At 37.6% G+C, this 16,409-nt stretch overlaps 1 protein-coding gene across 1 annotated transcript in view; it reads right to left on the bottom strand.

Annotated features, from left to right (window-relative positions):
- Positions 1-16,409, bottom strand: part of abcb7 (ATP-binding cassette, sub-family B (MDR/TAP), member 7) — an 82,073-nt gene that overhangs the window by 10,440 nt on the left and 55,224 nt on the right. The window contains exons 8-13 of the mRNA XM_015351079.2: positions 16,283-16,370; positions 14,036-14,210; positions 12,622-12,779; positions 10,534-10,697; positions 7,601-7,730; positions 6,937-7,108 (exon numbers count right to left, since the gene is read on the bottom strand). Coding sequence (XP_015206565.2) covers positions 6,937-7,108; positions 7,601-7,730; positions 10,534-10,697; positions 12,622-12,779; positions 14,036-14,210; positions 16,283-16,370 — 887 coding nt within the window. The remainder of the gene's footprint in view (positions 1-6,936; positions 7,109-7,600; positions 7,731-10,533; positions 10,698-12,621; positions 12,780-14,035; positions 14,211-16,282; positions 16,371-16,409) is intronic.

The raw sequence follows: 16,409 nt of genomic DNA, 5'->3' as shown, positions 1-16,409 counted from the left end.
GCCATTCTCTTCGATAAATTCATTCAGAAGCTGAAATACGTGCTCTCCTGTAGTTCCTGTTAGTAGCGGCTTACAGAACAGAAAGTCCTCACGGGACGTACCCTCAAACTTGTATGTAACGTAAACGAGCATATTGGCCAAATCGACTACAGACTCATCTAATTGCAGTGAAAAACATCTGCTCATCTTAACGCGCTCTGTCAGCGTACTTTTGATATAATCCTTCATTTCAATAATTCTATGAATGACTGTGTCTTTCAGGGGGGCAGCAGGTCGAGCTGTTCAGCAGCTTTTTCTCCACACAAAATAGTGCGGGGCTTACCTGCTTTAGCAATCCGCAAGTTTGCATTTTTCCATGTTTCCGTTTTTATTTCAGTGTTTATTTTAAGTATTTATTTCATGCGCATGGGAGAGAAACATAGAGACGCTCGGTGTATTTTTCTCAAATTAACTTAGAACAGTTAATTAATATTTTTCTGTTATTTTTCATGCTTTCCTGTGCTCACAAGATTACCAGCGTTTGTAGCACACATTTCTATGCATTCCTGTGTTTACAATGTTGGCATTGTTCCAAAATCACGCACATTCTCCTTTCTCCCTATTTGCTGGAGATACAGTAGCTTTTTTAAATACAATTGGTCCCTTGCGTTTATAGCACGCATTCCTATAGAGTGGTATAGAATTGCAGAGTATCTCTTGTGTCCACTTAAGTATTAGCGCGCACTGTATCGTAGTACGTAGGCTGCGTGTTCGACACATATAAAAATACAAAATATGAAAACCCGTCCCGATTTTTTCAGGACACACAACACAGTTCCAGGGTCATTTGGCGTACCACCTGGCGGCACACCACGTACCACTGCAGGTACGCGTACCACAGCTTGAGAACCACTGTTCTAGTGCATTGGAATGCTGTTCGATTACCTACATGGTTCTTAGAGCAGGGGATGCGAACAGGCTGAACAAGCTCATCAAAAGAGCAAGCTCTGTCATTGGGTCAGACCTGGACCCCCTGGCGGTAGTGGCTGAGAGGAGAATGGTGCCAAACTGGGAGGCCATAATGGACAATGTCTCCCATCCCCTCTATGACATGCTTGTGAGAATGAAGAGCACGTTCAGCAATAGGCTGATCCATCCATGGTGTGACAGGGAGCGCTACAGGAGGTTATTCTCGCCTTCTGCCGTAAGACTTTACAACTCATCCACTTTGTGTCTGGGCAGGGGCAACATTAATATTGACCTGTTTCTGGACTAAGCAGTAAACTCTCCACATCTGGTTTGTCCTGTTAACAACTGTTTTTTGTGCAATATATGCCAGGGACTTGTGCAATATATTTATAATGTGCAATACAACTTTTTGTGTACTGTTCTGGTTTGTTCTTTGTATATTCTGGGCTGTGAGCAACTCTTTTTAGTGCACGTCTCACTGACTGTACTGATTGTATTGTATTGTATTGTATGTATTGTATTGTTGTATTATTGTATCATTTCGTTACACTGTTGCTGTGTTGACTGTATTAAGCTGCTGTTTCCCTCACGGGATCAATAAAGTATCTATCTAACTGCCTGTGTGCTTCACCCTTCAAGTAGTAATCTATTAGTAAATATCCATTACATTTTCTAATCAGCATGGTAATGGCTATGAAAAGCAAAAGATGTCTAAGCATTTTTGCTACACAGTGTAAAACACACATTAATTATTCCTGTACTGCCTGGTTGATAAAATGTTAGATCTGTATGAACTGACTGAACAAAACGTCAAACTCCTTCTAAAGTTAATTAATCGCACAGTTATATAACAAAAGTACAGAGAGGTGTACATGAAGTGAAACATCATCAGTGAAGGAACTAAAAAAACAAGGATATCTGCATAGCAGACAATTTTACTGGCCATGCCAACATCATTTCCACATTTCCACAATTCATAACATCTACTATAGGCCAAAAGGATTTTGGGAACCACACTTCAAAAATGAACACCAGGTTGTGATACCTTAGTCAAATTGTGACAACGTCTCAAGTATGTACATTTGCAACTGCTACAAAGAAGAATAGATGCTACAAAGAAGAGTTTGCAGTAAAACCTATTCTTTGCAACATTTTGTTTTGAGTATGTTAATTATATTTTAAACAGTCTTCTGATTCCTTTCAAACCTTTTAACATGATTTCCAAGTGGCTTCATAAATTTGATTGCCACCATAAAGACATTAATGATAAGTACTAAAAAGGATGTTTAAAAAAATCATACAAAACTTAATGCATACCATTAGCAAACACAAAAATAATAAAAAATAATCTTCAGTCAAACTGTCTCGTTAACCTGAAGGTTGCAGGGCCTAATAAGCAGCAGAAGTTTCTTTGAGTAAATGTCTGAGCTTAAGGCCACAGCGTACCAGGTATACACTGCTGTCTGAGAAGCACTCTATTAAAGATAAAAATAACTCATAACAGACCCATGAGTCCAAATCTAATTGGTGCTTAGGTGACCTGTAGCACTCTCAACATAACATACTAATTTGTTACACTTGCGGGGGTACTATCATGGATAGAGAAGAACACAAAGGCTTTGAGCTGCTGAGTTCCACTATTCAGATCATCCCTTCAGTAGCAAACTCACTGCCGCACTTAACTTAATATCCTCATTTAGCTGAACATGCTTAAACTACCCTTACACCGTCAAATGCAGCAATTGTAAAGCAGGCACTAGAGGAATTTGTTTGAAAGCATTAGGTTTCTTCTATTGCCTTGCAGATATTTCCCCAAATTGCAAGTCAGACTCATCACATTACCTGGCACATACAAGAACTGAAACAAAATCAAGCTATTAACTCACACCTCTGAGAGAATTCCTCACAAAAAAAGTAGAAACCTAGGACCCTGAACCTTTTGAATGAACTTTAAAGTGCAGAGTTGTCTTGAGGTGAACCTGACTCACCAGCCAAATGCATCATTCACTATATTTTGAAACAACTTCCCCACTGAGGTAAAGGGAATCACTGACATAAAAAGATTCGCATTTCAGAAGCTGTTAAGCTAAATTTAAGGATTACGGGAAAAAGATCCATCTTCTAAATTATTTCAAAAAGCTTGGTTTCTGACAGGTCCTTTGACCAGCTCTGCATTGTTACTGTGTGACTGCCCTTGCATAAACTCAACAGAGCTCTACCACAGTTATATTGCTCCCAATGGTAGAAATGAACAGGTCTAATAAATCACTGCAGAAAACAAAAATTAGCTTGCACTCACCACAACAAAATAAGATACAGTACAACCATGAGCAATGCAGATGCTTTATGAGTGTGTGGCAAATGAATCTTAAATGATGCAAGTAGGCATTAAGAAGGTTGCCAAAAACAATACTGATCTTGTAGTGTTACAGAGGATTAGTTTAAAAGACAGAAAGAGAAAGGTACAGAACAGTAAATGAAAATGGTTACAGAGCAATTGAAGATATAAACACAAGGATGTTTATAAACGAGAGAAAGTCATTTGGCCTATCAGGCTTGTTTGTAAATTAGTAGCTGATTTATCCAATGTTGTAATTCATTTGTTTTTAATTGTGTACTACTATTGCAATTTATTTCCTATATGCAAAACGACAGTAGAGGTGATGTTAAGTATTAGTGAATAATATTAAAAACAGACATACAGGCATAAAACAAGTTCCCAATAGCTTGTATTTGATACAACAGTTGATATTTGTATCAATTTATGGTAAATTAATATGAAATGTAAACATTTACATGCAACCCTCATTCATTGTAATTCTCAGTTGTGAGCTCATAAGACTCTTATAAATTAGGGTTTTCAGATGTCAGATAGACAAACTCTCTACCCATCCTTTACATCCTGCAGTGTTTTGCTTCATAGCAGCAGACATATGTAGCTGCAAATGGCACCAGGACTTTCACTGTTTTCCTAATAAACTCAGTATATTCTTCATTTAACTGAAAACTTGAGATGTTTCATCCACAGCTCTTATGCTTCTGCAACAAAAAGTGTCCATTTGTCAGTCAGTCTCTCAATCGATTTGTTATTTTGGAGCACGTTCAAGCTGTGCAGAATTTCCTTACTAGTGTTGCTTGTGAACACTGATACAGTCTCGATACACTGTGCTGATGTTTCAATTTCAACACATTAAGGTCATCAACCACCACAATTGAACCTACATATTACATGTAACATATCAGCAAACTTCTGAGGCTCCAATATTCCCATGCTCATCTGTTTGTGCCACTTTATGCTTTTGTGATGAATCCTTTCCCCCCACACACACAGATCTATGATTTTGGCATCTGGAACCTGCATGCTGATGTTGAATCTGTTCAGTTCATCATTAATGTCTGCCAAGTAGGCTAATTTTGCATTCCACTGGTGGTCTTTGAAATAATCTACCAGCACGGAATTCTGACCTGGTCACTTGATTCTGCACACAGATCTTCTTTATCCATACAGACCCACGGGAGAGCCAGTGACACTGGTATGTAGCAGGTAGCTGTGAGGCTGTCGTCGCAGCAAAAACCCCATATTTCTGAGGCCTAGTTTTTAGGTAGCTCATTTTTACAACAGAGTAAAACACTCAATTCAGGGCTTTAGTGTTTTCACTGTCAATGTTTCTCTCTGTAAAATGCAATGGGTTTAAAATTTTCTGCTATCTGTTCCAGTCTTGTAATTAGTCCACTTTTGTTGCCAATCAGAGCCCTTGTACAATCTGTGTGTGCAGTTATCCCGCTAAAGGCCATTTGTACTTATTTAGAAGATATACTGTTTCAGCGCTTCAAAAATTTATTCTTCAACGGACCGTCTGTGTTGACAGTGGAGGACAAGCAAGAAAATGCTCAACTTTGTTACTCAAACAAATATCAATTAACCAGTTAAGCCTGGTTTCCAATGTCCATAAATCTGTATACCTGAAGCACATGACCTATTAAGGCTTAAGCTCTTTCAAACAGTTGTACCTCAATATCCTCTGCCCTTACTTATCCTTCGATAAAAGGTGTTGTCTAAAACAGATTTTGTTCCACTTGCCCATTGCCAGAAAGCGACTTGCAGAAGGAACAATTAATGCTTCTCTGTTTGTGCTTCCAGTAATGTTGGGAGTCAACACTTGCTTTTGACATTTGAAACATTTGAGCCGCCATTTAGAAGATTTAGTTGATCTTGCAACCAAATTCTCATGCTTTGCTTTTGTGCATCTTCATAATAGAGATGGTTTCATACAGCCACCAATGGAAGGCTCTTCCAAGCAGATAACATTTAGTCAACAACTGTAAATCTTAAATCTAAATATGAGCCTTTGTATTTGTGAGACTTCTGTTATTTTGTTTTCTTTGGCCTTTTTTTCTTGACTGTGACAAACAAATCCATTTTTATTATAGAAGAGCAACCTAGTTAACCTGCTCGAAATAATTCAACTTCTGTTCTGCTCCATAAAATGCATGTACACAACTGACAGCCATCAACACACAAGTGCAAGTTAAATAATTTGAAAATGTATTTTTTTAAAAAAACTTTTCAGTATCAGAAGACAGTTAATTTACAAATATTTCATTATACAGTATATAAAGAGAATCATGAAATGTTCAATTATACAGTTTAAATGAAAATGAAACCAAAACACTCATTTCTATTTATCTGTATATCTGTTTTACGTACCCCCAGTAATAAACCACAGAGGCAAAATATTCCTAATGTCGATTTTTTTTATGTACGGTTACACAAAATGTTCGTAAAATGGCTTAATTCTGTCTTTTTAAAAGACAATTTTAAAACGCAATTCATGTAATTTCTTTTATTAGGACCATACAAAACCTGATATTGAACTAAATAAATCAAACCAACTGCTAGGATTGGTTTCCTTGACTTTAGAAGAGGAATGCATTTTAGCATGTTACGATTTTTATAAATTACGACCAACGGTTTCCGGATGTTCCACATCAGTAATTCTTAATTTTGACATCCATTATAGAATTCTGTGCTGCAGAATGGGTTCTGAATTAAGCACTATAATTGCAATTATTCAGAAAAGCTAACAGTGAACAAACTGAATGAAATTACAAATGGAATTAGACTTAGATGGAGGTATCCAAAACTGCTTATGCAGTCCTACTAGGAATAGCTGTGGCTTTCATAGCTTACACAAATACGGTCTTTATGTGATGTGCTGCTTTATCTCCTACTATTCAAACTTCCACTAACTAACAACTATGTGGAAAAGAATATCAAAACTAATATTTTAGACAAGTGGGTTCACATAAGAGCAAACCAAAAACTGATTAAACAAAAAAAGTACCAGAAAGCACAACACAAAAAAATAAACCATCCAGTTTCAATTATTTGGAGCTCAAAGCAATTTGTGAAGTCTTTAGCACCACTGCAGGTTAAAGAAAGTTTAAATCAATATTAAATGTCAATCATTGGCTGACATGTAATTTCCAGGAAGACATCAAAAACACTACTGCAGTGATTTCTGTCTTACAAAGACTTTTACATGAGACATTGGTCACAGGACAAATGGAGCTTCACTGACTTGAGTTTCAAGTTTATGGCCATGTGGCCAGTCACAGGCGTTACTTTAAATGTATTTCCTTGTTGGTTACATTTTACTTACAGTACCTAGTGGTGCACATGGTTCTAATGATGCTGCCTGTATTTGAATACACAGTCTCATGACTATAGCACTAAACATGTATGCATGTATGCTTCCTTGTTTGTTAATGGGCTCATGTGGCGTTAATTGTATTATGTGATGTGTTTTACTTGCCTTTACAGCGAATTTCCCACCTGAGACAACAAAAGAAATGAAGTAAAAAGGAAGTAAGTAACATGCAGTCAAGGATGATGGCCATTGCTGATTGAGCCCCTTAAAAGGAGGATTTTGACATTCTTAAAGCATCAGAGGCGTTCTGGGGTAATAAGGATAAAAAGTTACGTACCCGAGAGCTTCAGACCTCTCTCTCCAACCTGAGTGTTGTATCCGTGAGGCATTCGGAGAATGGCGTCATGAATCCCCGCTAACTTTGCAACTCTGTACACATCCTCAAGTGAGGCGTGGATATTTCCATACTGAAGATTATATAAAATTGTGTTGTGGAATAGCACAGCATCCTAGAAATAAATAGGGCAGGGGTCAAGACATGTTGCATGTAAACCACATGCAGCATTCTAAAACACCAGAGTCCATATGGTGGAAAAGAGACCGGAAATGACTAATTCTGCATGAAAACCATCAAAAGCATTTGGCAATACAGGAGAAATATTTAACATCTGTATCCTTAACTGATAAAAAATGTATATAGATGATAACTAATTTAATAAACTTCCCTTTGATCCACATAACGTTCACTGTGACCAGCTAAATCCTAGCTACTACAAAATAGGTAAGTTTCAGTGAACATAAACATCCCCATTAAAAATCAATATATTTTTAGAAAAAAACTAAAATGCCATAAAAGGATGTTTCTAAATGCAAAGTGCAGATTTGCTGCTTAAAATTCAGGACAGAAATCTACATGCCCTTTTATTACAGTTCACACTGGTGTAATACGTGATGATATCGGGTAAACTGGAATGCCTTTCCCTTGGACAAGACTGTCTCACCTGTGGTACAACTCCAATGGCCTTCCGCAGACTCTCAAGGCTGATATCTCGAATATTCTGGTTGGCAATGTAAATACTGCCTTTTTGAGGCTCATAGAAACGGAACATCAATCTCACAATTGTGCTCTTCCTAAAAGAAACAGAGGAACACTACAACTGAAGATTTACAGTCTGAAAAAAACACAGCAACCTCACTCACTGCTTTTACAAAACTGCACACATGTTTTAAGTTTCTGCTTCTGCTCTTTCTAGTGGGCAGAGAACAGTGTTCTTGGGTCCATAACGACATTCCTGATCCAATGATGTTTCTACCAAACCTTACAACTGATGTAAACCAAGCTTTAATAAAGCCCTAACTGAACTGAATATGTACGTATTGCCTGGCTTTGCAAATTTTACACGGAAACATTTCTTACAATTTTAACCCCACGACACAGAAATTTTGTAGTTGTCAAATTTGCAGAAATTGCCCATAGATTTTAGATTTTAAAACTGTTCATATCATCAGTTGATTGTCCGGGTTGCTTCTCTATCATTAAAGATACAACAAAAATTTGTTATTTAGACAAAATGTTAGAAATTTGCATATTATTCATCTAACTGTTTTATCAACATCATTTTCAATACTTAACACAATACAAATCTTGGTAGCTGTGATTTTGAAGTGTTAACGAGAACATCCTCCATAATCTAATTCTGCCTCAATACATCTGTCATACGTGGATAATGAAATGTTGTATTTAATCATACTAATTTATTTTAAATCACTTATTTTACAAAATGTGTCTATATGTTTTATGTAACTGTTGCTCTTTGAAAAGGTATTTATTCTGGTAAATGAAAGTAAAATATCTACACATACTGTATGCACTGGCTTCCGGTCAAATTCCGTGTGGACTTTAAAATCCTCATGCTCACCTATAAGGCTTCTGCATGGCTTGGCACCTCAGTACCTGTCTGAACTATTATTGCCCTACTCCCCACCACATAAGGCATGATTCGCTCTTCTAATTCTGCTCTTCCTACTGTCCCCCAAGCCCATCTACATTGTATGGGTGACAGGGCCTTCTCCTGTTATGTCCCCAAGCTCTGGAACTCTCTCCCCAAGGATATCAGAGAGTCACCTTCTCTAAACTCCTTAAAATCCAGACTCAAAACCCTCTTCTTTAGAAAAATCTTTACGTAACTGGTTCCATTCTTCACCCCTCTGCTCTTCTAAGTACCACCTTCCACGGTCTCCTCTATTGTTATTGTTGTATTGTTTTAATTGTAATTGTGTCTTATCTTGTGTATTCTTCTTATTTATTGTAGTATTCTTCTTATTTATTGTTACTGTCATCCTGTAAAGCGCTTTGAGAAGCCACCTTTAAAGGTGCTATATAAATAAAGTTTATTATTATTATTATTATTATTATTATTATATACTGTACCACATGTTTTGAAAACATTCACCAGGTAATTCCACAAAAAGATTGTTTTAAATGGACTTTTCAAATTCTTTTTTTATTTTCAAAAATGTTAAGCTTATGCTCTGGTTGACAAAATTTCCATCACTCATCCAATAATTTTAATAAGTTCCCATATTTCTTGCAACATTTTACCATGGACAAGAAGAAACCCCTTTCAATACGATTTTGTCAGCTAGTGCTGTCACATCTACATTATTAAAACACTGGGTAGACATTTCCACTTATCCTATTCTGCCTCTAAAATTCAAAACTCTAAAATTCAATTAATCCCATTATTTGAGCTCCCTGGAGTAAGCCTGGGTTCAATTTGATATTGCAAAGCTAAAAAAAATAATTGTTATGGCTTAAAATGAAGTAATGTGCAGTGAAGAGAAAAGTGAGTTATTTCTTTTGTTGGTGATGTTTCTTAATCCCCAGCAGGACACAAAAGGATCAACAAAGAGCTGTCAGTGTTCAGCCTGCCAACTGCTCTTGCAATGCCCTAATGGTGATTAGGTCACTTTATTCTGCACACAGAAGAGGTCTCCTAATAGCAGCAAGAGTTTTGGAAAATTGTCTCGATCTGGAAATGGACTATGCTCTTATAATTGGCAGCTTTACAGTAGGGGAAAAAAAGCATGATGCTTATGACACAAAAAGTAGCACTGTGTTTGAACAGTACTGTCACTCCCCAGCTACCTTCCTTCTGCTTCACTGCTTCTTATGCTTTCCAATGCCTTTTACACAGCTAGAATACTTAAGAATCTGTCCTGCCATGAAAAGCATCATGCCAGCACTTAAAACAAACTTGTTTTTAGGAAAACAAAATGCCTTTGCTTTGGCATTATCTAAAATGCAAAAATGAAAAGATTCATCACTGGCAAATGCTGTAGATATCAATTCATAGTCTAAAATGCTACTGAACATGATAAATAACTTATGTGGCTGGTATGTTGATGGGTTATATGAGGAGCATGTTCAGTTCCCCTCCTGTGCAGGAATGTATAGTTGTAGGACTGCAGGAGTCTGGAACGAACTGCCCAGCCACACTGTTAAAGCCAACACCTTTGTGTCTGTCTAGAAAAGGCTGGGTAACACCTTTCGATGACATGCCTACTATAAACCAAATTAAATGGGCTGAAGTACCTCCTCTCGGTACCCAACTTCATGTTTTTATGTAATTACTCCATAGATAATTTTGTATCTGGAAAATGTGACCTTACCAAATGAACACCTGATGAAATTCTTTAAGTCCCTCCTGTGATCCCTATTGCAGAAGTGCTACTGAGAGCAAATGCAGATCTTAACTTTAAGGACAAAAACAGGAGCTTAAGAATTCAGTTTATTCAGTAATTTTTTTTCAGGATTCTATCTGAAATATAATAATGCTAACCCTCAGACAAGGTGATTTCCTTGTGGCAGATGACAACTAAGCGCAGGACTGTAGCTGCACTCATACTAGCCTGTTTCTGAATTAATACATACCCAGACCCACTGCCACCGACAAGTGCCACTTTCTTCCCAGCTGGGACTTCAAAGGACACACCATTGAGAACTTTCTGCCCTTCCAGATATTCAAAATATACATCCTCAAACCTGATGGTGGCTGTCTGAGGTGAGATCAGCAGGGGTGGAGCCATGTCTTTCTCCTAAGGGGAAAGCGGACGAGAAAGAACCACAAAAGCTGAGACTATGGGACACCACAAAGCTTCAACACTTGCAGCTCAAAGTGATTTTGAATTAATATTACTGTAGCGTAATGTTTACAACAGAGTAGTCTGGGTAGGGACATGTTCAGAATAATCATCTTGTTAAATTTACATGCAACCAATGTTCTTGTTTAACAAACACACTTGAACATTTTTCTCTTATTAAATGAATAAGGTATCTCAGTTACATACCAAAGATAAAGCAGAAATTGCTTTACTTCAACTTAGCTACAGCAACATTAAATAATAATAACTTTTTTTTTATAAAGCACCTTTCCAAACCCAGGAACACTGTACATAGAGAATAAAAAGAACAACAAAAAGTAAAAGACTTATTTTTCCAACATCATAGGAAGTACGGTCAGACATTGGCCTTAATAAAAATGTGCATTTGAGTTTCGATATGAAGAGAGTCAATTTGTCTCATGAAGAGTTTGAGGATGGGCATTAAACGGAGCAATGACAGAAAAAGCACAGTCACCAAAAGTCTAAGATTTAGTCTTGGGTACAGTGAGCAGAGGACCAGCCTCAACCTGGTCCCCCAACTGAATGGAGCTTGTAGGAGGGAGTGTAATCATGGAGGAGTTCAGAGATGTACAGTATGATGTAACCAGATTATTTAAAGCCTTAAATGTCAGTAACTGGTTCTTGTATTGAATACTTGACTATTATAGGCAACCGATGTTAAGAGTTAAGTGTAGGAGTGATATGCTGCTAAGATCTGGTGTGAGTTAAACGTTTAGCTGCAGAGTTTGGACATTTTATTGAGAACAGAGTAAAGGAACCCATAGAGTAAAGGATTGCAGAAATCAAGTCCTGATGTTAGAAATGCATGAATCAGGCACTCAGCATAAGACACTGATAGAAATTGCCTAATGCGGGAAGTTTCAATGCAAGTCTATCATCAGTATCATCTGCATGGCGATGAAACTGCAAACCACTATTGCGTATAATCTGACTGAGAGGAAGCATATAAATAATAAAATGTAATGGGCCCAAAAATAAACCCTGTAGCAGACTGTGATTGACTGGGGCCTGGGAGGATTTATGAGGACCAAGGGAGACGACATGCTGTCTGCCAGTCAAATAAGAGCAGAACCAGAACCATTAAAGGTCACGGTATGTTGGAATGGGAACATAGAATAGATACAAGAAGATCTAAATCTTCAATCCTGGTTACATTATTCTTGTTTACAAGTGAAAGAACTCTGCACAGTTAGAGGAATGAACTAATTCAGTCGTTCCAAACCCTAGGCTACCAGGGGACAACATCTGGTCATGAAAGACACCTGCTCTTAACTTGCAACTAAAATGTCTGTAACAGTTTGTCTGACCAGGCGGATTTTACTCACTTTACCTGTTTCTTATCTGCTAATTGCACAAGTTGTACAGAAAAAAACTCCTTAAGAATGAGCTGATCATGCAAGGCAAAATCAGATGTTCTTTGAACTCTGTTGTTAAACAGCCATATCTTGTTCTTACATTGTGTAATTCAAGGAAAACATATTAGTCAGGAGAGCAGAAGTCTTGGTGAAATCTCTCTCCCACCCTGAGTTTCTGTTCTGTATAAAAACTATATACTGTAAGCAAGCCTTTGAGTCTCACCTTTCAGATCTGTTTAGTCTGAAGGTGGGCCTTTTGTATGCATACATAATAAAGGCTTTCTCTTTATCTCTCTCATGGGTGTCCTTCTTGGAGACACAACACCTCTTACAAATTACATTTGTAAATGTGTATAAATTGATAAAAAATAGTGAACCTCCACTTTCACTGTTGGAGTTATAGGTCTAAGTACAGTCAGTAATTCAATTCAAATTCAGGAGGTAAACATGTATCTTTTTAACTACAGAAAGACTAACCTTACCTTAATTTTGGTATCGACACTGAGGAGTGTGAACAGGGTGTTCATGTCTATGAGAGCCTGCCTGGTTTCTCGGTAAACAGTTCCCAGGAAGTTCAGAGGAAGTGAGAGCTGGAAGAGCAAGCCATTGACCATCACCAGGTCTCCCACTGTGAGGGCCCCTGAGCACCAGAGGGGAAAAAGTGACATGTAAAACTTGAAACATTTTCAATCCTTTTGATTCATCCATTTGATATTTTACTTGAGTGATCAATTTAAGTTTTGCCTCAGGTATCTTCTTAAATACCAGTTCCATTTTTTTTGTTGCCCTGCATTAACCAATTCATGGATAGGTCTTAAAGGCTTTCATCTGTTCACATTAAAAAAAGGTGAAAGTCTAATTTTGCTTACAATATGTGGATTTCAAGGTTACAGCCTAAGTAGGATTAAGTATTTTACAATGTTTGTTTTTACAGTACTGTACATCTTGTCACATCTGTCACCACCTGCACTGTGTGCTTTGAATAACATCAATTTAAGCAAGTCTGTTATTGTAAGGCTGAGTTAAGGCACATCATACAACATGCAGCTCTGCAGTCAGACACCATCTGACATAGTGTTGATGCCATGTTAAAGCAAAAGCTTAATTTCACCACACTTGCATTACAAAATTAATTTCCATTTGGTTAAGGTTTGATGTGTTACATCAATTACATTTCTTTACCCAAAGTGTTGTGATAGTGAACATGGAATGAGCTACACAGCCATGTTGCTGAGCCCAATATCCCGGTTTCTTTCAAGAAGTGGTTGGATGAGATCCCTGGATCCACTTAACTACCAAACTGGCAGAACCTCTTGATTGTAAGCCTTCTTATATTCTTATACTATATTTATAAAAATCATATTTAGAAGCAGAGAAGGGATTTTCCACAGATACTGTTTTGCCTTGTGTTTTCCTTAGCCTTCAGGGAGTTTCTTCATGTTGTGTGTTTCATCACTCAGTTCCTATTTTGTTTGTGATAATGCAGAGGCTACTAACTGTCAGATATAAAACTAGCTCTGTTTAAAACAAGTGATGAGAACAGACTTCATTACATTTTCAGATAATTTTCTGCATTTATTTTGTGTATTTTATTTATCCAAAAAGAAGGAGTTACTTGGTCTCCTGAGTATGTGCCTTGGATATGTTGGGTAAGAGACTTATGCCATAAATTTACACCTAAGTAAATGTGCGAATCTTTTTTATCTTTTGCATAATAACTCAAGATAAAAAGAAGCAAGAGCTTCTTTCTCGGCTGTTTTCAAAAACTCATCAGAGCTCAATGAGGACCAAGAAATCGAATTCTTAGGTTTCTCATGCATGACAAGAGAAATGTTCTACTTCTTAGTGCACAAAACACCTTATTTTTTAATGAGAAAAAGATATTCGGTTCCTCACCTGTCATAACACCCTGACTTGCCAGTATCATAATTGCTGTGAGCCCAATACTGAAAATAGCATTCTGTCCAAAGTTCAGCATCGCCAGTGTTGAGGTAGTTTTTAGTGAGGAAGATTCATAGACCTTCAGAAATCCATCGTATCTCTCAGCTTCATATTTTTCATTGTTAAAATACTAAAAGAGGAAGGAGAAAGAGCAACATCTTGAAGGAATTAATTGAAAAATAAGAGTTAAACCTGTACAGAAAGATAGCTTAAGTCTTAATTCCTTTCCAAGCCTGCAGGCACACAGGGAAAATAGTGATAGAGGTATTTAATTCGCAGGATTTACAATACACCAGAAAGATGTGGGCTGCTGAATTCGGACCAAATTTTCTGATTTGACATTCCTAAGTCCTTTACAGATGGAGACCAAGAGTAATCACGTACTTAACAGATCAGACAGGTGCTCCTTTAGTGAGCCGTCTGGTTAGAAAAAGAGGAATAAACTTCAACTCTTAATTTAAGTAATGATACATAAGTATTTGGTTCATGGACAAAGGTCAAAGCTCTTTCCCGTGGCTGCTTCTTCATCTACAGCAACATTTTGTTCTATTTATAGATGTACAACAAGTCAAATAAAAACGTGTACACAGTTTGAAACCACAGTGATCAAAAAACAAGGAGATGTTATTTGAGTGTAACATTGAAGTAAAAATATGCCACAGCTTCAATTTTATTCATCCTCAATCAAAACGTAAGCCTGGTATCCTCACTTACTAAGGTTAAAGGATTGGCTGACATAAGCGATATGAAGAACCCAATAAAATGTCAGCAACAATATCACCCTGCAACTCACATCTGGCAACCCACTGAAGGTATGCAGGTGTGAGCCTGGTCAGTACCTGGATGGGAGACCTCCTAGGAAAAACTAAGGTTGCTGCTGGAAGAGGTGTTAGTGGTGCCTTTTTACAGTATAGTGTCTCCGTCACTATACTGGGGCATTAGGATCCTCACAGACCGCAGGGTGAGCACCTCCTGCGGTCTGTGAGGATCCTAATGCCCCAGTATAGTGATGGGGACACTATACTGTAAAAAATTTGCCATCCTTTGGATGAGACGTAAATCCGAGATCCTGACTCTCTGTGGTCATTAAAAATCCCAGGACGTTTCTCGAAAAGAGTAGGGGTGTAACCCCAGCATCCTGGCCAAATTTCCCATTGGCCCTTACAAATCATGGCCTCCTAATAATCGCTATCTATGAATTGGCTTCATTACTTTGTTTTCCTCCCCACTAATAGCTGATGTGTGGTGAGTGTTCTCGTGCACTATGGCTGCCGTCACATCATCCAGGTGGGGCTGCACATTGGTGGTGGTGGAGGGGGAGTCCCCATTACTTGTACAGTGCTTTGAGTGGAGTGTCCTGAAGAGCGCAATCATTGTTATTAAAATAACCTTATTCATATTACAATTAAGATGCAAAAAATCATAGCAACAATATTTAGTATTAAATATTAAATATTCAGAATGAAACACTATAACTGCATTAGAGGAACACCTTTATACACAGGACACTGATAAAAAAAAATAAGGCCACAAGACACACAACAAACAAATGCACTTTCAGATTGTCTTTGCTTTGCTTCCAAAGGGTCGGATGTTAAAGAACTATATTGAGGCATTTCTTCAGGGATTCCAGGGAGATCGGCCTCAGCAACATGGCTGTTTGTCTTAAGTACAGACAATTCCACATACTGTGCCTAGAGAAATTCTACACACCCTTTCCAAAGTACATTTTGTAGCCTAAACAACCTAAAGTCAAGACCTATTGTTATTTATTTTACTTTTACACATTGTAACATAGAAACTCCAAACGATAAACCATTCTGAAAAGTAACCAACAGCCTTCTAAATCATACAAAAATCTAGCCTCCACCTCCGTTCAATTTGAGTGATTTTGATGATTTCAGAATAAAATCATCTGGGTAGTGCATCTCAAAGTAAACGTCAACTATGGGCAACAAGGGGCTAACAAATGACTGCTGGGTTAGGGCTCATTAAAGATGTGAAAAGGAACAGAGCAGGCGACGGGTCTAAAAAAACTGCAAAGGCCTTAAATATCCCTCTGGAATATGCTAAGAAGAAAGAAAATTTAAAAAAAAAATGCAACCCAATCCTTTAATTAGAAGCTTTTGAAATTATTAAAATAATATTTAGAAGAACTATTTTGGAGACAGGAGAGGAAAATGGGGAAGTTCGCAACCTTACCTTTACCGTCTCGTAATTGAGTAACGAGTCAATGGCAGCATTTCCAGCTTCATTATCAGCTTTGTTCATTTCTATTCTGAACCTTGTCCTGATGGGGGAAAAAAGGAAAAACCGTTATGAGGGAGAA

Source organism: Lepisosteus oculatus, chromosome 8, assembly GCF_040954835.1.
Source record: "Lepisosteus oculatus isolate fLepOcu1 chromosome 8, fLepOcu1.hap2, whole genome shotgun sequence".
Lineage (NCBI taxonomy): Eukaryota > Metazoa > Chordata > Actinopteri > Semionotiformes > Lepisosteidae > Lepisosteus > Lepisosteus oculatus.
The sequence above is the reverse complement of the archived record's forward strand: the minus strand, read 5'-3'. Positions and strand labels throughout refer to the sequence as shown.